This window comes from Excalfactoria chinensis, chromosome 1 (genome assembly GCF_039878825.1).
Source record: "Excalfactoria chinensis isolate bCotChi1 chromosome 1, bCotChi1.hap2, whole genome shotgun sequence".
In the NCBI taxonomy this organism is placed as follows: Eukaryota; Metazoa; Chordata; class Aves; order Galliformes; family Phasianidae; genus Excalfactoria; species Excalfactoria chinensis.
Window position 1 is genome coordinate 162,123,097 of NC_092825.1, and position 24,011 is coordinate 162,147,107.

General features: G+C 44.1%; 2 protein-coding genes across 8 annotated transcripts in view; one reads left to right on the forward strand and one right to left on the reverse strand.

Moving 5' to 3' along the window:
* NBEA (neurobeachin) overlaps window positions 1-24,011 on the reverse strand; it is a 449,426-nt gene that overhangs the window by 131,608 nt on the left and 293,807 nt on the right. For all 7 annotated transcript variants that reach the window (XM_072361559.1, XM_072361556.1, XM_072361557.1 and 4 more), the window contains one exon: window positions 18,472-18,608. In XM_072361559.1, coding sequence (XP_072217660.1) covers window positions 18,472-18,608 — 137 coding nt within the window. The remainder of the gene's footprint in view (window positions 1-18,471; window positions 18,609-24,011) is intronic.
* On the forward strand, window positions 14,693-16,923 carry MAB21L1 (mab-21 like 1). The gene has a single exon (XM_072348892.1). It carries the CDS (start codon window positions 14,871-14,873, stop codon window positions 15,948-15,950), a length of 1,080 nt encoding a protein of 359 aa, XP_072204993.1. The 5' UTR covers window positions 14,693-14,870; the 3' UTR covers window positions 15,951-16,923.

Sequence of the window (24,011 nt, forward strand, 5' to 3'; positions counted from 1 at the left end):
CAACCTGAATAAAATCACATCTAACAGATATCTAATCTCACACCTTTAACCTTCGCCTTTCAACTCTTGCTTCTCCCAGTTCTAACCCTAAACAGAAAGCCTGTTACACTGTCCTGAAAAAAGAAATCATGACAATTTTCCTATGTGATATAGTATTAATCATTATTAATATCTATTTACCTTTTCCACTGCCTCCTTTTTTTTTTTTTTTTTTTTCTTTTCAACATTTCTTGCTTTTGACAAAATTAAGCAGTAAAGTGAGACCAAAATATCATAACTTTTATTTCTACAAGGCAATATAGAATCATGGAATCACCAAGGATTCCATAGAAAAGACCTCCAAGATCACCCACTCTACCCATCTACCTACCACCAATATTTCCCCACAAATTCATATCCCTTAGTACAACATCTAAATGTTTCTTGGACGTGGAAGTGCACGTCAATCTATAAGTATTTTAAAAGATCAGTAAGAAATCATGTAGGCTCATGAATGAAGGCCCATAATTCCTGTGTTTAAAAACATTAATTTAATAACATAGAATACTATTCAGTACAAGCAAATTCAGCAGCTTGTGCATCCAGAAAGATTTCATTCTCTCATTTAGAACTTAATGAAAAATTGGCCAAGGTGTCAATATAATTATCTGCCTTTTTAAAGAATATATGTACCTTCTCAACTTTTGTATTATCTCTCTTGCCTTATTCTTCTTGAGCTTATCCTGCTTCCTATCCTAATGAAGCTTTCCCTTACTGTATAGGTTGCATAAGCTTCTGGACAGGTTAACCTCTAGGTCAGTGAAGGATGCTGAAAAGGCTGTTTTTTCACTCCCTGGGGCTCCCGAAAACGTCTCATGGAAAGCTACCTTATTTGCTCTCACAAAACAATGACTTGTGCCCACAAAAACATCAGTTACATTCATGCTGGCTCAGTTCAAGCAGTCAAGAGTAAGCCTGGAAAATGTTAACACTTGCCAGCATGATTCACAACATCAGAGTCATGATGTGGGACCACTGTGGTTAGATGCACCGGTAGAGAGTCCTTAAAGTGGGAATTCCTGTTTAGTGTGGTATTTCTATGAAGAAAACACTACATGCTTCCACTGTAATTCAAACTTCTTTAGCCAAGCTTCTTTAATCTGCTTCTTTATTGTCCTCTGATTACCCACTTTGACTCTTTTTACATTTTTTAAGTCCCTCCCCTACAATGAAATAAACTTTGCAAGACACTTTTCAAATTAATTCTTCCTGAGAAATTCTAATAGTTTCAATTTCATATTTATTCTCTTTGATTTTTTTATCTGATCTCCATCCCATTCTTGATTTTTTTTTTTCCTAATCCAAAGACAGTGTCATCCTTTATTGTCTTCTTTATTGTGTGTGAATGATTTCTGTATATAAGCTGTATAAACTGAAATTGATGCAAAACTTGGATTTTTAAATGAATCACCATCCTTTTGCCCACAAAACTGATCATCACATGCAGTACTACAGGGTCAGTGGAAGGATGGAGTTCAAATTCCTTACACGTTCACTAAACTCAGATGTGCCAGCAGTTATTTCTTTAGCAGTCCAACCTGCCCAGTCCATGACTGATCTGCACATATGGAATATGGAAAAAAGTCTTCAGTCAACCTCTTTTTAAAACTGCTAATGAACAGACAGTCCAACTGGGCAGCCTGGCCCCACAAACCTGGTAGACCACAAGGAAAAATGGAAGAGAAAGACTTACTAGAAAAAGGCAAGGCTAACACTAACATGAGTGAGCTCGACAAAGAATTTCTTGCACAATAAGGCAAGCAACTCACATTTTTTATTAGAATTTCCACTAAATGATTATCATTTTAGTCAATGAGTATTATTTTACTACTACTTTACTGCTATTCTGTAGCTACTGTAATGAAAAATGATTTTCATCTTTTCATAACTGATAAGGAAATCAGATGCACTGGCCCTAACAAGTCACAGAATAAATAAGTTTCTAGGTTCAACATGAATTAAATTCATACAAAAGTCCTGTAAAATAGCAAAGGAGTAGAAACGAGTAAAATGAATGCAGCTACAGAAGTAAGAAAAGTAGCAGAGAGGATGAAATTATAGCTGCAATTCCCAGCTTTCAGAAGACCACACTCTGCTCAGATGCAAACAAGCACAGTACTCTTGAGGCAGCTGACTAAAATGAGAAATGAGATCATGAAACTAAAGTTTGGTCAGTGCAAAAGAATGACACGTAAGCTTCAATGATGTAATTAGCACCATCATTTTAGATAGTTCTTGATTTGGAACATTAATCTTAAATACATTATGAAATGTTTTAAAGTTATGTATAACAGATATACTCTGACTAAGCATGAGCAGACTACTGAGAAAACAAAACTACATCTGACAACTTCGATATTTTTACAGCACAAAAACATAATTCTCCCTAACCATTCTTCAAACAACCTTTCTTCAAGAGAAAACAACCACTCATTTCTAGACATCTTCTAGCTTATCAGTCATTGTAGTTGGTCATGCTCCTTTAACAAACAAACAAATGAGTGAAACAAACAGTAAAACATTAAAAATTGTGCAAAATTCTGATTTTCACCTATAAAGTTAATCCTATCTAAGGATTTCAATGAACATGTTGCTAGTTTAGCAGACACAGCCTACTTCATTCCATGCACATGGCATGGAAGGTATGTAAGTGGGTAATGTACATGTTAAAAGCTCTCAAGAGTTAAAACCTATCCCAACTGTACTGCCAGCAAACCCCAAACCAGGTCAGATTTCATACTGCCATAAATCATCATGCACAAATTGTATTTAGAGCATACTTTTATGCAGAGAGGGAATCAAGAACAAAGCATAAAGCTAAACATTCATTTTGCCACAGTTTGAAAACAAATTTTGTTTACAGAAAACAACATAAGCATAACTAGCACATTATAATACAATTGTTCACAGCAAACCAGCCAGTCTTCAAATTTTAGGTTTTTCTATACATGTTTTATACAAAGAGCTTTTCCTCCAGTAATCCTACCTTCTGATGGTTATCATCTTGGCTTTATAGCACTGCCATACAGACTCTGACTAGGACAACATGCTCCATGCAAGTTCAGGAGTAAGGATGAAGTTACTGGCAGATCTTCTTTCCACTTTTATCTTCATGAGACAAAAACTGAGTAGCAATTGCATTTTGTTTTCTTTCCTTTCCCAGAGAAAATGCTGATTTTGAGAAATTGTGTTGATAATGCAAGCTTCACTATGGGGATAGGTTAGGCCAGAGGTGAACTTCAGGTCTGCTGGTGACCACATCCTCTTGCTCAACAAACTCACGAAGAAATGTCAGCTTGCATGATTCAGTTTTGTGAACTAGGGATATCTTCTCACCCATCATGCTGTGACTGTGTGCATGAATCTGCACAAATCCCAGGTGATTTTCACAAAACCAGATGAAAATAATAATTCATTCTCAGTAAAACTAGTTTTTCTACTCATGCAGCTAATGACACGAACTGCATTTTCTAAGCAGTTGTTTTCCATCCTTACATAATGCCTTTTATGAAATGTGTGCCAAAATTGATCTCACTCCTCTCATTCAGTGCTATAACTTTTAACCGCCCCCTATTTTTTTTTTCATTGTTTTCTACCTGCAAAATTACAGAGTATTTTCTTCCCAACTTTTAAATCTATATTTCCACAAAATATCACAAGTTATCATAACTTGCAGAATAAAATCTGCTTTGCTGAAATGTATAAATGGGACCTAACCTTAATTGTTGGGGTTCAGAGGAACTTTGAGCTGTGCATCTAAGTGGCTTGCTGCAAGTCTGGGAAGAGTTAATGACTAAGTAAGGGCCATACGAAAGTTGATAGGCCTAAAGTTACAGATCTCATTTATAATTTCAATTCCTTCCTATGTTTTTAAACAGATGTACCCAGCTAATATCTTTGCAATTAGTCTGTGGTACACTGAGTAACAAATTATTTCATTTTTCTCAGACTGACTCAATACCACATGCTCCCATACATGTCCAAAGTGGAATGCACAATATAACCATTTTACAGAAGTCTCAGGAATCAGACAGCAGCAGAATAAATCACTCTGTGAACAAGCTGTGTACCAGGCTTCATTAGTTATAATTACCCCCAAAATATGCTCAGCAGAATGCACACGTGTCATCTGGGAGTGAAACACAATAGAGTGGGCAACTTATAAACTCCTCCAAGCACAGAGAGAGTCCATAAAACAACTGGCTTGTGCATTTGGATTCATGTGATAACACCTCCTATTGCATAAGCCACCAGATGACACAGATGGGGCAAATCCAAACAAGGAACATTTCTTTTGTATAGGCATTGGACTTCATTTGATGCCTATTCAACCAACAAGCTAGGAGAGCTGAATATGAAACACTAGACCTTTGTCCTTTTTATTTCCCAGATTGTGCTACACTTGCTTGAAATAAAGAAACGTGTATGGTTTTAAATACTTTGAACATAATGTCTGAAAGAAAAACAAATAAAAACAAAACAGGAATGTTAAATCTAGCATCCTTACGCACAGGAAAAAAACCAAACATCTCTAAACTCTAAAGGGAAATATTTCTAATGTATATTAAACAGCATCTCCACTTCATACACTGTAGTACAAAATGAAGCCAACACTGACTGAAGGTCTTTGAGAACTCATATCAGTGATCTGATCTACTCTTTCTTCTGAAGAAAAAAATATATATATATTAATTAACATTAGATTTGCAGATTAGATTCCCTTCTCATTAATGATTATTACAGAACCAACCACATTACAGTTATTGTGAAATGAATCTCATCTTAACTTCACTACATACTCATTTTTTTTTTTCTGCTTCCTGCATTTTCTGCCAATCATAATAACTATTTTCTGTCTATGACATTTTAATATCACACCAAATGCACTTTCTCCTTCCTTCCTATTCTTATTATTTCAGAACTGACTGTTCTTGGTCTTCTCATTAAACATCTTTCCACCCTGCTTCTGTAATTTCGTTATTGTTCACTTCTACAGAGATTCAATAGTGAGAATATCAAAGGTAAGTACTTGTTTACTGAAATTAACCTACATTTCACTCAGAGGGAAGCTGATATTCATATACACTTCACAATACAGACTGATTTAATGGTAAGTGTAATGCTCAAGTAAAACATGCTCATGTGTGCCAGTATGTTAATATGAGAATATGTACTGTTTGGAGATTACCTATGTACCCATATTGATATGAATGCTCACACATCAATTTAATCGCCTACTCAGTGTATAAACACATACAAACATACCCATATAAATACAGGCACACCCTCAAAGAACACCCTGCACCTCTGGATGATGGTTTATGCTGTATCACTTTTTCAACATGCAGTGAAGAAACTGTGTGATAGTCTCATACTGGTTAGCTAACTCCAAGACAGTCGAGCACATAAGTCCAAATGTCTGGCTGAAGAATGGATTGAAATTAGTCACAATTGACTGTGTGATCCCGAGTGACTCTGAGCTCTGTGGAACTGCTCAGATCTAAAAGGTAAATACTCAGTTATTTTTGTACACTAGACTCTAGCTGAGGTTCATGACTTTAGGATGCTAATATGAAATGTCATGTCGAGAATGGAATATATCCCCAGTATGTAAGTTCAGTTAAGGTGTCTTATAAATAGCAGCAGTTAACCTGCAGTCTGTGACATCCGCACGACAGCAATGCCACATGGATGCAAGCAAGGACAGAACCTGGTCCACTTGGCCCCATTTCTGTGCACTGCAACCAGGAGGTCAGTGTGCAGTATTTATACACTGAACACAAGCAAATTCTCTGTGCTCACAGGCACAATGGCAGCAACTTCCTAATTTTAAACCATCAGAGAAGCACAAACAATTGGTGAAAACGAGCTGCTAGGGTATTATTTGAAGTTACTGCCTTCTTTTCTTTTTTACTTTTTCTTTTCTTTTTTCCATTTTTAAAGAAACAGATATTGAAACTGTCCCAGTTAATAATTTCATTTTGACACTCAAGTTTAAAAGGTTAAGTTACTATCTGAAGAAAGGTAATCTGGCTGCCTTTCATAGCAGCCTGCAAGCTCTGCAATCTGCATAGAGAGGGGCATTTGTCATCATTAGCTGAGCAGTGACAGCTGGCACCTAGGGTGTCCCAGATTCAAGAAATGGCAAAGGCGCTCTTTTACCTTAAGTTGCCATTAAGTGTAGCACGCTTCATAAGAAGCAATGTTTTCTTTTTGTTATACAGAGTGAAATAGCAGCAGTAAATGCATCTATACTTGCTTCAGCATGGAGAACAAGCTGATGTACGATTAGCAATTTAGTCATTGGGTTTATAACATGAACAAATATCCAATTCCTGTAACTTGAAAACAACAGCAGTTGTCTCAAAATTAGGGCACTTCATTTTTCTTCAAATACATTTTGAACTGATGGATTCATAAAATTTATTTATGGGCACAACCAATTATGCACAAAACAGTTTTTAACTACAGGTATGGCACTGTCAGTTCAAGCCAGGGACGACTAATTAGTTAAAATAGGCAGGTTATTAGGTACAGGGTAATAAATAGTCCTACACTGGAAAACAAGTTAATGCAGTACATTAATGCTTTGAAAGAATACTGATGGACCACTATTTTAATAGCAGCATTTGAAACTTAAAGTATATTCTCATCACGTGTTTGACAATCTGCTGCTTTTATTTTTCCTAAACAGTTCCATGAAATTGTGCAGATGTATTAATATTTAAGTTTGTATGTAATGAACGGGACGTGTAAAAACCTATGAAAGAAGTTGGTTTCACACCAGCATCAATTATTCAGTCTACAAAAGAGAGAAGAAATGGTTTATAAATGTGAAAAGACCCTGATTTGGTTATTCTTATAGAACCAAAATGCAAAGTTAAAAACTAATATGCTCCGACACTGAAAATAAACCCACAGAATTTATACAAGGAAAAAAAAAAATCTCACTTCTGCACAGACTCTCAAATTGGGAAACACAATCCATAATGTTCGATTTTGCATTATTATGTAAACTAGTTTTCACAAATAAAACTAATTTTTGTGTTAATGTAAAATCTATGCAAATACATGCAGTCATTTATCAGGAAAGCTGACAAGCATTCCATATTGGAGAGGGAAAATGAAACTGCCTCAAGAATAGAGGCAATTAATTATTTCTCTATTTTCTCTTCCTCTGTCTTGAGGCACAAAAGTTATCCATCCAGTTAAAACAGCAAATGAAATAAAGAGATTTTTTTTTTATTTAAACACATATGGCTTTTGCCTGCAATACTGATCACCACAAGGTCTACAGATGCCCGTGGCTAAATTGTACACTGGCAGATGCACACAGGGGAAAACTGTGTTAATGCAGTGTGGTGAACAAAACAAATGAAGAACTGAATTTCGGGGGATGGGGGAGAGAGAACTTCTTTCACTCCATCGAGATACGCACTTTGACTACCAACAGTGGATTAAGTTAGTAACAAATCTAAAGTGAAAAGTTTCTTTCTCGTCTCCTATGTCAAAACAAAAACCTAAATAGGACGTACAGAAAAAAAAAGATTCAAGCAGATCCATACATGATTTTGTAAGGGACATATTATAAATAATGGAATTGCCAAGATAAATGGCTATATTATTTCATCTTTGCAATTAAGGACTAATAACACATAATGAATGCACTCACAGAATATAATGAGAAAACTGTTGTCCAACATCCTTGCTGTCATTTTTTACCTCCTTAAAGAAGCAATCTGTTGAAGTGTAGACGAGAACTGCAAGCGGTACGGCACAATCTAGCATATGCAATACACTCTTGTGCATGTCAGAGTACCAGAGTATTTGTTAACAATTCATTTTATAAGGTCATTTTCAAAACTGAAGCCAAACTTAGCTACTTTGTAGCCAAAAGTAATTTGTAGAAGAAAACAAGAAATGGAAATGGTAAATCATAAAACAGAATCCTTTTGTTTGGGGTAATTTCTCTCTTAGTAGGCCAGACACACTGTGTAAATTTAGAATTACCACAGTAACGACCACGCAAAAAATTATAGGGAATATATTCACAGTTCACTTTTGACAAGTAAATGTCACACAACAGAAGTAAATGTACACCTTTAAAATAAACGATAATAGAAACAAAAAACATCCCGGAATTCTTCTTCAGTTTTACAAAATAATTATTCCAAATCACCTGAAACTGTAAATAAAGATTATAAAATGTGAAATAATAAAGATATCTTCTTTAGCTTACCTAAAACTACGGAGACTTAGGACATAATATTGTCACTGCCCTACCAGATACACCATATTTTTTGTCTTCTTTCCAATGGTTCTAATGTATTATAAACTATAACATGCACAAATAGCAAAATCTGTTTCTACTCTCAAGAAAATTGATGGCAATACTGCAGTGAGACAAACATAGATATTTCCATAAGCAGCTCATATTTCTCTTTCAACAACTGTATTGGAGATGCGAATTTACAAGACTGTCACTTCTCCAGTCATTCCCACTTCAGTGACATTGTCACTATGCCACGAAGGATCCCATTCTGTATACTTTGTCCTAGAGCTATGCTGAAAAAACAGTAGAGAAAAGTAGGAAGGGCAGTAGGTGACCTACATTAAATTTTCATACCCAAATAGGTGGAAAACCAGAGTGATTTGGTGGTCTCAATAACAGAATTCATTCTCCTCCAGACAAAAAATAGTAATAATAATAATTATGCTCTCCAATTATTACACCCCACCGGTCAAGAAAGAATTCTGAGTGGTGCTGGAAACACCAAAGTATTTTAAGGGCCAGAAGACTTCAGTATCAAGCTTTTCTTCAACAAATTTCTCCTCTTCTTCTTTAACTAATAAGTTGGTTGACATGTTTATATTATAGTTACAACCAGTATATTTTTGGAACAATGAATAAGTGTTTTTAGCAAGTATGTTGCTTATGTTTAAAACTGTTAAAAGATCCTGCACCTTTTGGGAGTTCTCGAAAGAGTCCTGAACTTGTGAATGTGTATGAAAAGTCAGTCTTCAGATTTTGGAAGAAAAATCTTTCACCTGTTTCTATGAATAGCATTATCCTTCTCATATAAACAATAGAGTAGATCAAGGAAAGTACTTTTGCAAGAGCAAAAGCTAAGTTAACAGTATCATCCCTAAAACAATGAAAATAAGTGGGAGGTCCTGTTTGAGAGTAGATGCTCAGGCCAAAAATATGCTTTCTTTATTATAATGACCAATGCATTTGATACTTTAAATGGTATAAAGGCACACTGTATCCATGCTAGTCATAAATTAACCTCCAATTGCTATCCTTCTTAGGCCCCAATCCTGCCAATAACTGCCCATGGGCTTAACCAACTGTTGGACTAAAGAAGACACTGACCTCACCAGCACCAGCCGACTGTTTAGCTAACCATATGTGTATTGGCAGGATCAGGGACTTCATAAGGTTCAATGAAATATATTAATCACTCATGACCAACTCACTCAACTCCTCCCTTCACCCTTATTTTGAAAGAAAATATCTAAAAGCTGCATTAAAAAAAATAGAAGTTGGCATTAAAATATGCGAGGCATGTCTTTTTATAGCTAAGTTGAAATAAAATGAGTTATATAGGTGATTTACCATACCCATGCTATTGTAAAGGGAGAGGACAGAGGCTTAACATGTATTACGTGCAGCATAAAAATCAGCGTTAAACACACAACGTGAAAAAATGTATATGAAAAGAGAGTGGTTAATAACACTGGTACATAGGCCAGCACTCAAAGATGTGAAGCAGCGTGTTTTCTGCAGATTTCAGCAGTTCTAATAACTATCTGCAAGAGCATGTAGTTGAGTTTGCTGATCGATATGAAACGAGCTTACAGAAAAACGTCAGTCCCAAAAGTGTATCTGTTGAAGACATACCGCCCTCCCACTTTGGCTGGACTAACAAGAGGTTGGCTTACTCTTAAAACTTAGCATGAAGAAGCTGAGTGATGTTGTAATTCACATGATGGTGTATTTCACATAGTACCACACTTCAGTCTTGGCATTTTCTAACGCTCTGGTCCTCCCTCAGATAACGTATTCCAGGGGTAGAAGTTACCAAGGGGAAAGGTTAGCTTAGAGATGAAGTCTCAGGAAGCTGTTCATCCAACACATACGGCTTTATTTTCAAGGTCAACATTGAATATTTTCAGTCATTTAATCATATACAGCACGAAACAGTAATGAGAGCTCTGCAGTGTTGGTTGACCCACTACAGATGTAGTAGATTAAAAGGCGCTAATCCCCACTGATTCCATACTCTTCTCAGTTCAGCAGAAAAGAACATTCTCAAAGCAGGAGATATTTTTTTTCTTTAAAAAAAAAAAAAAAAAAAAAAAAAAAAAAAAAAAGCAGTGTTGGACTCCCTAAATGAAATGCTGTACTTGAAGGAATGTCTGGCTTTGGAGAAGCTGATGTAGAAGCGGACCAAATGAATAATTCAATGCATTTTTTCCTGCTTGGATGTTTCTGCCGTTCTAGCTAAAATCACAATTTGCAGTTGGGCGAGCTCTATGTTTACTTTTGAGATGTAACATTTTAAAGACAACAAATCAATCGCTGTTTTTTTTCCCTTAACAGATTGCAGATTAGAAGAATTTAAAGCATTAACTGTTCATCCGCGTGAGCTATGGCGACAAAGTCCAACCCTGACACAAACACTTTTCGTCTTTTCATTTTTAATGAAAACTGAAAATGTACACATGCTAAGTTTAGCACTAATGAATGTGAATTTACTGCAAAAATGAGCTATAATACTTTTTTTTCAACCCCAAAAGTAAAAAATAGCTGCAGAATACCATAGATAATGGAAGAAAACTATCTGAATCCATAATTCTACATAAATGCATACACCAAAATCTAAGTGTGGAAATGTATAACGTCATCGTAATCAAACTTTTGCAAACCCTCTGTAACTTACTTTCCATCTTAGCACTTTGTCATTCCTAAACTTGAAAGTGTAGTGGAAAAGTAAAAGGCAAATAAGAGAAAATCAGAAGTACCATCACCAACTTCCTTTACACACTCACGAAAAGATGCTGCACATTTCACATAATGTGACATTTAAAGCAAAGTCTCCACAAATATCTGTCTTTAGTTTTCCTACTTGGAAAAAAAAAAGGAAAAAAAAAAAAAAAAAAGAAAAAAGAAAAAGAAAAAAAAGAAGTGAATTTATTGTTTCTGGCAGGATGATATGGATGAAATAACCAGGATGAATTGAGGGGGGAAGGGGAGAAAGAGGAGCAAAGAAATCAGATCCATTCAATGAGCCTTCAAACTCACTTCAGCAGCAGGGATAAATAATTTAATCAACTCTGCTTCATTTTTTTCCGAGCTCCCCAGCGCAATAGGCAGATATTAAAAAATAAAACTTTAAAATTCATGAGCAGTTGCATGTGGAAGAACTATCGCTACATAATAAGAAATATAAAGTGCTATCAGTGCAAGTGCTTCGTGTGTGTGTATATGCATCTACATGTGCCTTTTAGCTCATATTTTTCACCACACGGAAAGAAATTAATGGTGAGATGCAGAAATGCAACTTCTTTCTTTTTTTTTCCAGTGTACATTTTGGAGGCATGGGCGAGTACCTGCAGTCAGGCGTTTTCAGCACTGTTTGGCTCTGTGGTTAACGAGAACACCGCATGACAAGGCACTGCACTTAGAAAGATGTGAAATAACAAGTAGGGTTCACCAAAGGCAGCTATAGGGCTCTAATTGGGGGGGGGGGGGAAGCTAGAAAACAGCCATTTGGTAAAAGTCACCAATATCAGATGGTGCCATTAACATGACAAATGATCAATCATCATTTTAACGAGGTGATTTTAATCCCCAGAACAACTCCATACATATAAAAATAAAACTCGGTGATGAAAAGGTGTTCCTTCCTTTTATAATTTATTAAGGACGCAACGATAAACGCGAAGGAAAACGAACGGCACCGAGTGGTCAGAAGTTCCTCAAATATTCCTATTTCGTATTACGTAGTGGCAGATATATATCAACGTTTTCAGAATCCAAACCACACCGACGACTTTTTGCCATTTGCGGCTCTCGGGTCACCCCCTCAGTCACATCTCAGTGGTTGAGCGGTGGCAGAGACGCCCAAATGCCCGTATTTTCAAACTACCGAATGCGTGGTTTTCACGTGTGAACCCAAGTGATGCAGAGAAACTAATCGCAAACTTTAGTGCTAACCATAACCCAACCCAGGCTACGTCTGATACGCACAATGCACCCGTACCGCCGAGAGATAACAAACACACATAAAACGCATTATCTGATGTTCGTATCATGTACGGAAAGCTCTGATTTGGCAAACAAGGCGTCATTTTGATTGCCGTTCATTTTGCTACACCGTGAAAATTCCGAGTGCCCACAGCTACAGGCACTGCTGCCTTCTGCCTTAGGAAACCTGCGCGGAACACACGGGGCGCGCACGAAGCTCCCCGCGTCCGAACGCTTCACATCCCTATCGCGCGGCCGAGGACGCGAATCGCGTCTCAGAACTGGGGCTGCGTGTCGTCATCCCGCAGGAAGCGGCGGTTCCACTCGGATAAGACGGGCCACGCAAAACCTTCGTCCGTGCGGCTCAACTTTCGTTTTCAGCTGGAGCGGGCGCTCCCGGTGACACGCAGCCGCCGCCCCCGGACACGAAGGGACGGAGGCTCCGCGCCGGGAGGCGCCGGGGCGGGGTCGCAGCGCCGAGGGCCTCCCCCTGCCCCGGGACCCGCTCGGCGACCTCAGCTCTGCCGCTCCCCTTTCCCCCCGCGCTCCTGGGCGGCGGGGCGGGACGCGCGGCTCGGCCGGCGTCGGGGAGCGGGTCGGGCCCGGGGAAGGGGGTGGCGGCGGCTGCGGCCGGGAAGGAGAGGGGCCGGGAGCGCTCCAGGGGAGCCACGTGTGCCCGCTCGGCGGCCGCCCCCGCCCGCCCGCCCTCCGGGAAACCGCCCCCAGACGCGGGCGGCAAGCGGCTCCTCCCGCTCCGAGCCGCCGGAGGAAAGGCGGCTGCAGGCCGAGCTGTCACCTGCAGTCTCGCAGCCAGGGCACTGAGCCTTGTGGAACCGATGGGCAGCAAAGGATTCCCAGCAGCTTCCTGGAGGAAGCGGCATGGAGCGCCCGCAGCCAGAGCAAGGGGCGGGGGCGAGCGACGAGTGAGGCATTCTTTGCTCTGTGCAATAAAGTTGGCCGTATGGATACGGTGAATGAATGTCGTGAAAAGTGCCTAACGTCGTGACCTCTCCTCAGCGAAAGATAGGGCCGTGACACCGCTTTAAGAATTAATAATGGGGAAGCGGCTTAAGGATTCCTAAAAGACAAGCGAGGAAAAGCTTTGGTGTCTTTTTTTTTTTTTTTTTTCTACAAAAAATAGAATGTAGGGGTTTGTTCCAGCAAATACTGCAGAGCAGAAGAGTTTGATTCTCCGGGTGATTTGCAGATCGCGGTCCCGATCTGAAGGAACTGAAGGAGGGATGTGCAGAGCGTGCGTCCCACGCCGACTCCGCGCTGTCAAGAGGCTGCGGCTCCGCGGCCGCTGCTTCCCTCTCTTTCTCCCTCCCTCCCTCTTTCCCTGCCGCGTTCCGAATCAATGCAGCAGCCGAGCGCGCACCTCCGCACACAGCGGAGAACTCCGCGGGGTGCGGATACGAAGCGGGGAAGCAGAGAACGGGATTTTCCCTTCTATCCGCTGCTGGTTCCTGGAGGGAAAGTCAACAAGACCTGACGGAGACGTTCAGCTATTGATTCTCCCCTCATAAGGCACAAACACAAAAAAATCGAAACGCTCTAAACCTCTGCACCGATTCGGTCTGCTAAAAGCACGTGAATCGCGGAGCTTGGAGGAATGTTTTATCCCGAAGGGCTCTGAATCTCCGCCGATGCGCTGCCCCGTTGGGCGGCCCCTCCGACGGGAGAACTCTCCCACGGGCGCGGGCAGGGCCGGGAGGAGGGCGGCGGACGGGGCTGGGGATGAGGCCGGGGCCGGTGCGCGGGCTGGGTGCCCCGCACCTGCGTGCGAGTCCTTCCGAAGTGCCAACACCGCCGGAGCTGCACGCAAAGGAGAGCGGCTTCCATCTATTTCCCACCGCGAGGAGGAGAGGGGGCTTTCTGCCCGTCACCGCCTTGCCGTGTGTATGTGCGTGCGTGTGTGTGTGTGTACACAGATCTATCTCCTGGAGAGGGATTAATTAGCCGGCTTGGAGCTGCGAGAGGCTGCAGTGACGAGCCCAGTGGCGATTGGCCGCCCGCCCGCCTGGCCCTGCCTTTATAATTTCCACACGAGTGCATCTGGGCTCTTATACAAACCAAGAGGCAGCGCCTCTGACATATCCACACACACACGCGGCACTTTTTCCACCGTCTGATTAACCGCCCCGCACACACACGGTGATTACTACGGGAAAACGTAAATAAATACGAAGAGGTTCTCTTATTTCGACTACTGGAAGGCTCGCTGTGTCTCAGTGCAACTTTTGTTTTTCTCGCTGCCGGGGAAGGTGCAGCTCTCGATGCTCTCCTCTCGCTCCCGGACCCTTTAAAAGAAGGGGGAGGAAAAGCATCGCCCCCCTCCCCCCCCCCCCCCCAGCCCCGGCCCCCCGCCCGCCCCCCCGCCCCGCACACTCCGCCGCGGCCGATCCCAAAAAGCAGGAAGAGAGCATCCGAGGAGCAGCCGCCGCCCGCGGGAGCCGCGCGTTCCACTCCGGAGGCGGCAGCCCGATTCTCCCCGAAGTTGGCTCCCGCTTTAGCAGCCGCATTGGATCCCACAGCCTACTGCGAGACTCCGGTGTACAATCCGGATCTCTGCCCCAACATGATCGCGGCCCAGGCCAAGCTGGTGTACCACCTGAACAAGTACTACAACGAGAAGTGCCAAGCCAGGAAAGCCGCCATCGCCAAGACGATCCGCGAGGTGTGCAAGGTGGTGTCGGACGTGCTGAAGGAGGTGGAGGTGCAGGAGCCGCGCTTCATCAGCTCCCTCAACGAGATGGACAACCGCTACGAGGGCCTGGAAGTCATCTCCCCCACCGAGTTCGAGGTGGTGCTCTACCTCAACCAGATGGGGGTCTTCAACTTCGTGGACGACGGCTCCCTGCCGGGCTGCGCCGTGCTGAAGCTGAGCGACGGCCGCAAGCGGAGCATGTCGCTCTGGGTGGAGTTCATCACGGCCTCGGGCTACCTCTCGGCCCGCAAGATCCGCTCCCGCTTCCAGACGCTGGTGGCCCAAGCCGTGGATAAGTGCAGTTACAGGGACGTGGTAAAGATGGTGGCGGACACCAGCGAGGTGAAGCTGAGGATCAGGGACAGGTACGTGGTACAGATCACGCCCGCCTTCAAGTGCACGGGGATCTGGCCGCGGAGCGCTGCCCACTGGCCGCTGCCCCACATCCCCTGGCCCGGCCCCAACCGCGTGGCCGAGGTGAAGGCGGAGGGCTTCAACCTGCTCTCCAAGGAGTGCCACTCGCTGGCGGGCAAGCAGAGCTCGGCCGAGAGCGACGCCTGGGTGCTGCAGTTCGCCGAAGCCGAGAACAGACTGCAGATGGGCGGCTGCAGGAAGAAATGCCTCTCCATCCTCAAAACGCTGCGGGACCGGCACCTGGAGCTGCCGGGCCAGCCGCTCAACAACTACCACATGAAGACTCTCGTTTCGTACGAATGCGAAAAGCACCCGCGGGAGTCGGACTGGGACGAGTCGTGCTTGGGCGATCGGCTCAACGGGATTTTGCTGCAGCTCATCTCCTGCCTGCAGTGCAGGAGGTGCCCGCACTACTTCTTGCCCAACTTAGACCTCTTTCAGGGCAAACCTCACTCGGCCCTGGAAAACGCGGCCAAACAGACGTGGCGGCTGGCCAGGGAGATACTGACCAACCCGAAAAGTTTGGAGAAACTTTAGACGGGAGCCCTAAAAGGGCCCGGAACCGGCTTCTTTCCCGACGAAGTTTAAGCTTCCCCTTGGAGAAGTCAGAGATTTCCACTTGACAATGCAAACAGTGTTCTCTTAAAAAAAAAGAAAGAAAGAAAAAAAGAAAGAAAGAAAAACCAAGAAAAAAAAAAAAAACAAAACAAGAAAAAAAACAAGGAAAAAAAAAAAAAAAAAAGGAATATAGCGTAGGCTCTTCACCGAGAAAAAGCGAATGAAAGCCGCAAGCATCACTATCACCCCTCCTCGTCACGGTGTTGCAGTTTCTCGCGAAAATAATAATAATAAAACAATAAAATAAAACAATCAATGTGTTACCCGGAAAGCGAAATTGGCCGTGATTTACCGCGGCTGTGAGCACTCCGCCCAGGAACGGTACCCACGGATTATAACAAACGCGGTCTTTTTCTGTACACCCCCCCCCCCCTTTATTCCCCCCCCCCCCGCCCGTGAGTAAACGCTGTTTGGAGACGCCACCTGACCGACCCCGATGTACCTTTTGATTTGTATCAGATATTGTGAGCTCACATTGTCTTTGAAATTGTGGATGTTGGTGTTGTGTGATTTGGTGAACAGAAGTTAAATTGCCATTTTGGATACTTCAAGGACATTTTCTGCTAACGAGGAGATACCATTTGAAAAGGTAGATTTTATCACGGTACTTTTGTTAATTGTCTTTTGAAGTGTCTGAACTTAACGAGTTTACATTTTTTCGTTTCATATATATTGCTTGTTCTATTTCTAACATTCCATAAATATACTTGAAATGTTATTTAAATATATTCGAAAGAAATTTGGATTCTGCTTATATAATAATGCTTGAATATTGGAATTATATATTTGAAAATGCACTTGAAATACACTGGATAATTACCTTTTGTGATTTAGATTTTAATTTCTGTTGCTGATTTATTTAATTACGAGCTAATAAATGAAGTAAAACGCCTCTGGGTGAGCGTTTCAATACTGGATCAAGTTTTCTAGCTGAAAAAAAGAAATAATCAGAGGGTGGCCACGTTTTGTGAATTCCCACTTTTCTGTCGACAGATACTTAAATCCTGTAAAGCAGAAAACTTGAGGGAGCCGCCTGATTTTGGATAGCTTTGCAGGGCAAGGAAATGTCGGCGGCGAATTTAGCTCTCGATGGCCACCAGCGGCTGTCAGGCATTGATGCAGTTATTCAGTCGGTAGCGCCGTTCCGGCCGTCAGAAAACAAACCCGTTTTCACGGGGTTTCCCTATAGGCGCTCGGGAAACAGCCCCGTGCCGAGCAGCCAGCACCGGACCGATGAAACGAGCGCTCGGTGCAAACAGTAAGCAAGAGAAAGTAAAAAATATAGGTGAAAGGGTCGAGCCGGCGCCAATAAAGCGAACAACAACATTGCTTCTGCCCTGCAAATCCGTTCTGAATGCGATCAGCCCGCCGGTTGCTCACAGAGCCCGAGCCCTGCCGCGAGGGACACCGTGTGCGTGCTGCACCGCGGCGCTCCCGCACTGCCGCTCCGTCCTCAGCTGCGTTCCTCACCGCCACCAAACGCAAAGTAACAGCGAGGACCGTGCTTAGTGCCCCCACAGTCAACAAGTGCCGAAAGGGCCGATGGCTGGTGTAACACCCACCGGCGGCTTGTTAGAGAGAGAGCGCTGTAAAGAACCCGTTATTCCGAGTGGCTGGGAGAGAATCGCTTCTGCCAGTGCTGCGATGAAAACCCCCAGTTTCAGAAATCACTCGTCCAAGAGAAGTCACCTTACTACAACCACGCTTATGTTCAGCTGGGTTCGATACTATTTTTCTCTGAAATTATTTATGACATTTCTGACAAACAAAAACCAAACGTCTTCCTGTAAAAGTATCTCTCCTATTCCCTCTCCAGAGAGGCTTCTAACGTTTTCCAGCTCGTTAATAAAAAAAGGAAAAAACAAAGAGACAACGCTAGAACTAGAAAGAGATACGGGAGAGGGGAGCGCCCGAATGGCCCTTCTAGCGTTCCCCTCCGCTGCCGCGGCCCGGGGCAGCCCCGCTGTGCGGCCGGCCGGAGCTGGGGGTTGGTGGCACTCGGCGACGGCAGGAAAACAGCAGAGCTTTCCCAGGCACCGAGGCTTGGGTACATGCCTATTTCCTCCCTCCCCCCACCTTCCCCTCTCTGTTTTTAAACATTAGCTCGCCTTTCAGCAGCGAGCACGTTTACTACAAATTCCTTCCGTGGAAACCAACGCTCTTGAAATAAAGAGTTTCTCTGATAGCCTCTACAGGGGTGAATCCCTCTGCTGCTGCGCCTTAGCCTGGGACTGCGGTTACCTCCAGGGATTTCAGAGCAATTGGCTTAACTGCTAAATCTGCCCACGCTCATACAAAGACACCGAGAGAAAGGCCGCTGGAAAACGCGCCCGCCGCCGTAATAGAGGATTTACCATCATTAATACGCGGAGGAAATGCAGCGGGAGCCCGCGGGAGGGGCGGCCCCGAGCCACGCGTGTCCCCGCGTTTGCTCACTCACCTTGGGGTCGATCTTCTTGAAGGCCGGGTCGTCCTCGTCCACCTCGAAGTAGATCTCGGTGGTGGTGATGGAAAGCGTCCCCTTGGCCACCACCACGGGGGCGACGAGCTGGGCCGGCGTGCTCAGCACCACGGGGCCTGCAAGACAGCGGCAGCGGCGTCACCCCGGGCCCGGCCGGCCCAGCCCCGCGGCCCGGCCCCTTCCCTCCGCCCGCCGGTGCCCGCCGGTGCCCCGCGCAAACCCCGCGGGGAAGCGCCGCGCTCGATCCTCTCCCGCTTTGAACTCCATGGTCGGGACAGGAAAAGAGTTTGCGGGCTGCGGGCAAATCAGCGAGCACACGGAGGGGTTAGGGCGGAAAGCGCTGCCTCTCGCACGTAGGTCCCTTTCCCTCCGTGCCCCTTTGCTCCTCGTTAACACCACCGCCGTTTATGGGCCGTGGCGGGGGCGCCGTGCCCCGCATCTCCCGGCTCCGCACCGCACCTCGAGGGCAGCGCCGGGGATGGGGTTCTGGGGGACCCCTCTGAGCACCACACACAGACAAAGGCTGCTGCCATCGTTAGGGGTATTTATGGCAGTGTCATTTTTATTTCAGCTCACTGTCACTTCACCCTTTTAAAATGCCTGTAACGAGGTTTCGCTCGGATGTACGCCGTAACGAGGCGCTGGTGTGGGCACTGGGAGATGGGATGGGGAAGCCCACTGCGAGAGGCAGCCTTCTGCGCTCACTTTGTTAGCTCTTAATTCAAGAAAACAACTGCTTAAAGGCAAAAGGTAGAGCAGGATCACTTTGTCACCATCTTCGATAGGAATGCAGTGAAAGCTGACAGTGTTGGTGCTTTGGAAGCTCACTTGCTGTTATTAAAAGATGAAATATAAAATGCTTTTCCGGATTTAACCACCGAATGGTGAAGGGTGATTTGTACACACATAAACACACATGTACACACACACACATCTGATGTACAAATAATAAAAGCCTCAACACTGAGAGACTCGGCCCAGCATCCACCCAGCACACCTTTAGGAACAGCCAAAACCCATCACCTCAGCGAGTGGCAAAACCCCTTTTGTTCTTTTCCTGCCGTTCAAACCCCTCTGCCCCAAGAGGAAGACCTCAGTCAACAAGCGCTCACCATGGCTGACATCCCCAGGGCCCAGCCTTGTGGGGATGAAGGCTGTGTGTCTGGGGCCTGTTGTGGCCTAGTGAGCCCTGGCTCTGCTTGCTGCAGGCCCCGGGGCTGGGGTGTTGTCCCAAAGCCGGGATGTGGTCCCAGGGCTGGGATGTGTCCCCATATCCCAGCTACAGCCTTGCTCCCTTCAGGCCCGCACAGCACAGTGCCACCGCTCAGCAGGCAGCAGCGCTTCGAATTACCCACTTAGCCCAAATTAATCCTGTATCAGAGCATCTCCCTGTCATGTTGTTAATGTTTCCCTTTGCTGTAACACCCAATTTGAGGCTGTATTGCACAATATTTTGTCATTCTTTGCTGCAAAATAAACACGGAGGAAGGCGCAGATTGCTGGTGTACAAGGGGAAGCTGAAACGTGGGTTTCTCTGACAGCTCTCAGCAGCCCGGCATGGCAGGCAGCAAAATATTGATACGAACTCTATTTTCTTTCATTTTATTGTTTTCCATCCCCTAATAAAGCAGGGCAGCCTCCTGACCCCGGTCAGCTGATCGGGATCACATGCGCGGGGCTGCCTCACCGCTCTCCCTGTCCTGCCTCCATCTTCTCTTCCTCCCTGCACCGTGAGAAACAGCCGGGCCGGGCCGGGCAGGGCCGGGGAAGCCCGGCCGCAGGCTCCGAGGGCAGGCGGATCGATCCGAAAGGCCGCTTTAAAGGTTCATCAATCTTCATCAAGCTTGCTCGAGTAATTACGCCCGATTCCCTTGTACGATTACAAGTGGATTTGGGTTTCAATTCCCCAGGCCCCCTCTCTTTGTGTTTACAGAAGGGGAGGCCGAGGCTGCTGCCCCGCGGAGCGATCCCCCGGAGGCGGCCCGGCCTCTCAGCCTGCACCCGGCGGCGCAGCGCGGAGCCCGGAGCTCCGAGGGTACGCCCGGCCGGCCGCTGCCGCTTTAAGAAGGCGTCTGTGGGGTTTTGCGGAGTCCCAGAAGGAAGGCCATCAATTTAATCCAATTACCCCTTTTCCCTGGTGTTGCGTGGCTAAAATAAAAAATAAAGGCACCGCTACTTCGCGGTCCAAAGGCCAAACCCTGTGAGCTGACGTGCGGGAGGAGACAATGGGTGCGCCCGCACGGAGCTGGGAATGGCTCCGGACCGGAGGAGGGGGCAGCGCTGCGGTGGACGTGGAGGGGAAGGGACACCCGCTCCGAGGCTGTCACTGAAGGGCTTCTGTCTCCATCCTCCTCCTCCTCCCAAGGGCGACCCCGTGCCCCCAGGACACACCTGGGCGGACACCCGAGTCTGGGGCATCCCTATCGATACCTCTGACATGTGTACGCTGCAACCAGGAATCTGCGGCATTCCGCTTTGCAGAAGAGAAAACGTTCTCTTGTGTGTATGCATAACTATTATTACTATTTTGAAAGAATTTTAAAGCAATGGACAAATTATGGATTCGAGGGGAAGGAGCCCAAACTAAGTTTAAAAACAAACCCTGGCTTTTTACTTCTCTTTCTTTCTTTTTTCTTTTTTTCTTTTCTTTTTTCTTTCTTTTTTTTTTTTTTTTTCCCTTTTTTCTTTTTCTTTTTCTTTTTTCCCCTCTCCTGAAAGTACAACACGAACAAAATACTCGGCATTAGCAGTGTGTCATTTTTACACTTGTCCTTTGGAAATCTCCAATTACAACTTCCAATTCCATAGCACGTTTAAGGAGCACGGAGTCTTTTTGTTGTAGCCTTCAGGGAGCAAACCAGCCACTGAGAGAATACGAAATTAATCCACTACAGCTATAGAGAGAGAGGATTACGCTTTAATCCCCTTTGGGACAGTCTCTGCATTTTAAGAATCCGATATTAAAATGTTTACAGAGAGCGCAATCAAAATACTGTGGATTTTCCATATGGCAACGGGGCTATCGGGGAAGCTCTGGGTCCCCTTCCAACGCACGCGATTTATCAATCTAATGGAACAAAAGCCCGGCACACCTGAGCCGAGCGCCGAGGCTCGTTCCCACGCGGGGACGGCACTGAGCTCCAGGCACCGGGGAGCCGCCGCTCGGGAGGGGAGAGGGGAGCGGAGAGCGCGGCCGTGCCGGTGCCGTGCGGGGATCTGCGCGGGGATGGAGCCGCCGGCACGCTTCGGCTCCAGGGGAAAAGTGAAGCGGTGGCCGCTCCTGCTCAAGCGGCCACTTGGGGCTTGGCGAAAGGACGCTCAGTTCAAGCGCTCGCCAGCTGTTTGGACCCTAACCGAGAGCATCTCTGAGTTATTTCGTTGCCTCCTCTCAACCTGAAGCGGTCCGGGCAGCAAAGAGGCTTCGAGCTAACAAAGAGGTTCTGGCCTTAAAAGCAAAGCAGGAATCACTTTGGATCCGCGAGTTTTGTGATCTGCTCAATTGGGGGATTTTTCACTCTGCCCGATCCCTGTGGTCTGCACATGTGATTTACATTTCTAAAATAAACGCTACTGCACGTATACGTTTTACAATAATATTTCCTTTCTGAAAGTAAATGGCTGTGGGATTAAGAGGTCCCACTGAATAAAAGCAGAATGTAACCTCTCTCCTCTCTGCTAATTTTTGTTCAACGGAGACTTCAGTTCCACGCACTTGGTTCTTGCGGCTGTATTCTAGTTCTCGTCTTTTTGAAGAAAGTCAATGCAAGCAAAAAGCTCCATCAGGTGAGAGAGTGCGAGATCTACGAAAGCACCACTGACACAATCCCAACTCTTTAGGGAAGCCCCAGAAGAGTGATATTGTGAAGTTCCTTCAAACGTTTTTGCTTTCATTAACTTTGAAAGAGTTGAACATGCGGTATGGTTAGGAGTCTGCGAATTACACATATTTGCTAAGATGGCTGGGTGTAATCCTTCCTCAGTAAGATAAAATGTATGCTCTTACATGCTGAAATATGGAAGCAAGCAGTTTTATCCACTGCTTACTTACAAGTCTAAAAGTACTATTTTGGTGATTATTAACAGATGAAAAGAACTCGGTGGGCCAAATACTTTGAAAATGGTTCCAGTCATCCAGACCAGTTACATTTTACGGTCTCCTGATAATTATTCTGATAAAAAAAGTATTGCCACATTTAATTCTGAGATGACGCTATTCAAAGAGAAAAAAAAGCCACACAATTTCTTTTTCATAAAGCATTAAGAGTGAAAAACACAGAACAGAACAGTTGAAAATAATTACCGAGTAAAGTAGTTTGTATAAACTATAATTGGTAATTCAACATGATACCTAAACAACAACAAAAAAAAATTAAATGTTAAGGATAACTATTAAATGTCACCCACAATGTGCCCGAAATAAGACAACTTAAATTCCCTCAGCAGTTTCACTCCAAAGTCAAATGTACCAGCTTGTACTAAAAATGACCACAAGTTCCTATACTTGAAACAATTTGTGTGTAACACCAAAAGCTCACGCACACCCAAAACTTCAGTTCATGTCAGATGAACTACACAACATGCAGGCAGAAACAGGGATAAGCACCAAAAGCTTTTGGGAAAAGCTCTGCAGTCAGGAAAGCAAAACATATTTCAACAAATTAATATCATGCACACACACACATATAACGTTATTATTAATATAACGCCCATACGTGCTCTGCCACATTAACAATAAATAAGTAACTTATGATTCCTAAAGAAACAGACTTTTGATTTTTTTTGGATCCTATTGGCATCAAAAGTCTGAAATGAAGTACACTTTCAAAAGACTCCTGCAGTAAATATATTGGACTTACGTGAGGATGGTGGCCCTCAGTTTGTTCTCCACCATAGCTGATACTGGGAGTAACTCATCATTCAAGCCAAAGCTTTTAGGAGAGTGCATCTATACATCTCCCTTCACGTATCACTTTCAACAGTTGCAGTGAAGAAAACAATTTGCACAACTTTTTGATTGCAAGGAAGAGAACCTAAGTCCAAATGCTATCGTCTTGTTTTTCTCCTCCTGCATTGAATAACAACCCCAATTCCTTTCCAGTTTTCAAAGTTTTCAAAGCTCACTTTTCTGGCTTTTTACTCTTCCACAATCATATGTTTCACATTGTGAGGGAGGGATTGATTTTTATTGTTTGTTTGAATGTCAATGCCAGTGTGGATAGGCCATGATATCCAAAATTTTCCCTACTTTTTCCCTTTTCTCCTCCATAAAGCATATAGCACTACTACTAACATCAAAGATCAACTTCAATGGTCTTTTTTTTCCAACAGAAATAACTAAACAATTGCAGCGACTCAATTCTCTTAAGTGGTGCCATAACAGCAAACAAATGTGTTTGATTAAAAATAAAATGTAAATAAAAGTAATTTTATGCACTACAACTGCAAATAAAACAGTAAGAAGCTATTAAAATACATAGTTACAACGAGACTGTGAATATATTTAAAGATATGGTTAAGAA

Coding starts and splice junctions, on each gene's coding strand:
- MAB21L1 (XM_072348892.1), top strand. CDS start 14,871: ATGATCGCGGCCCAGGCCAAGCTGGTGTACCACCTGAACAAGTACTAC.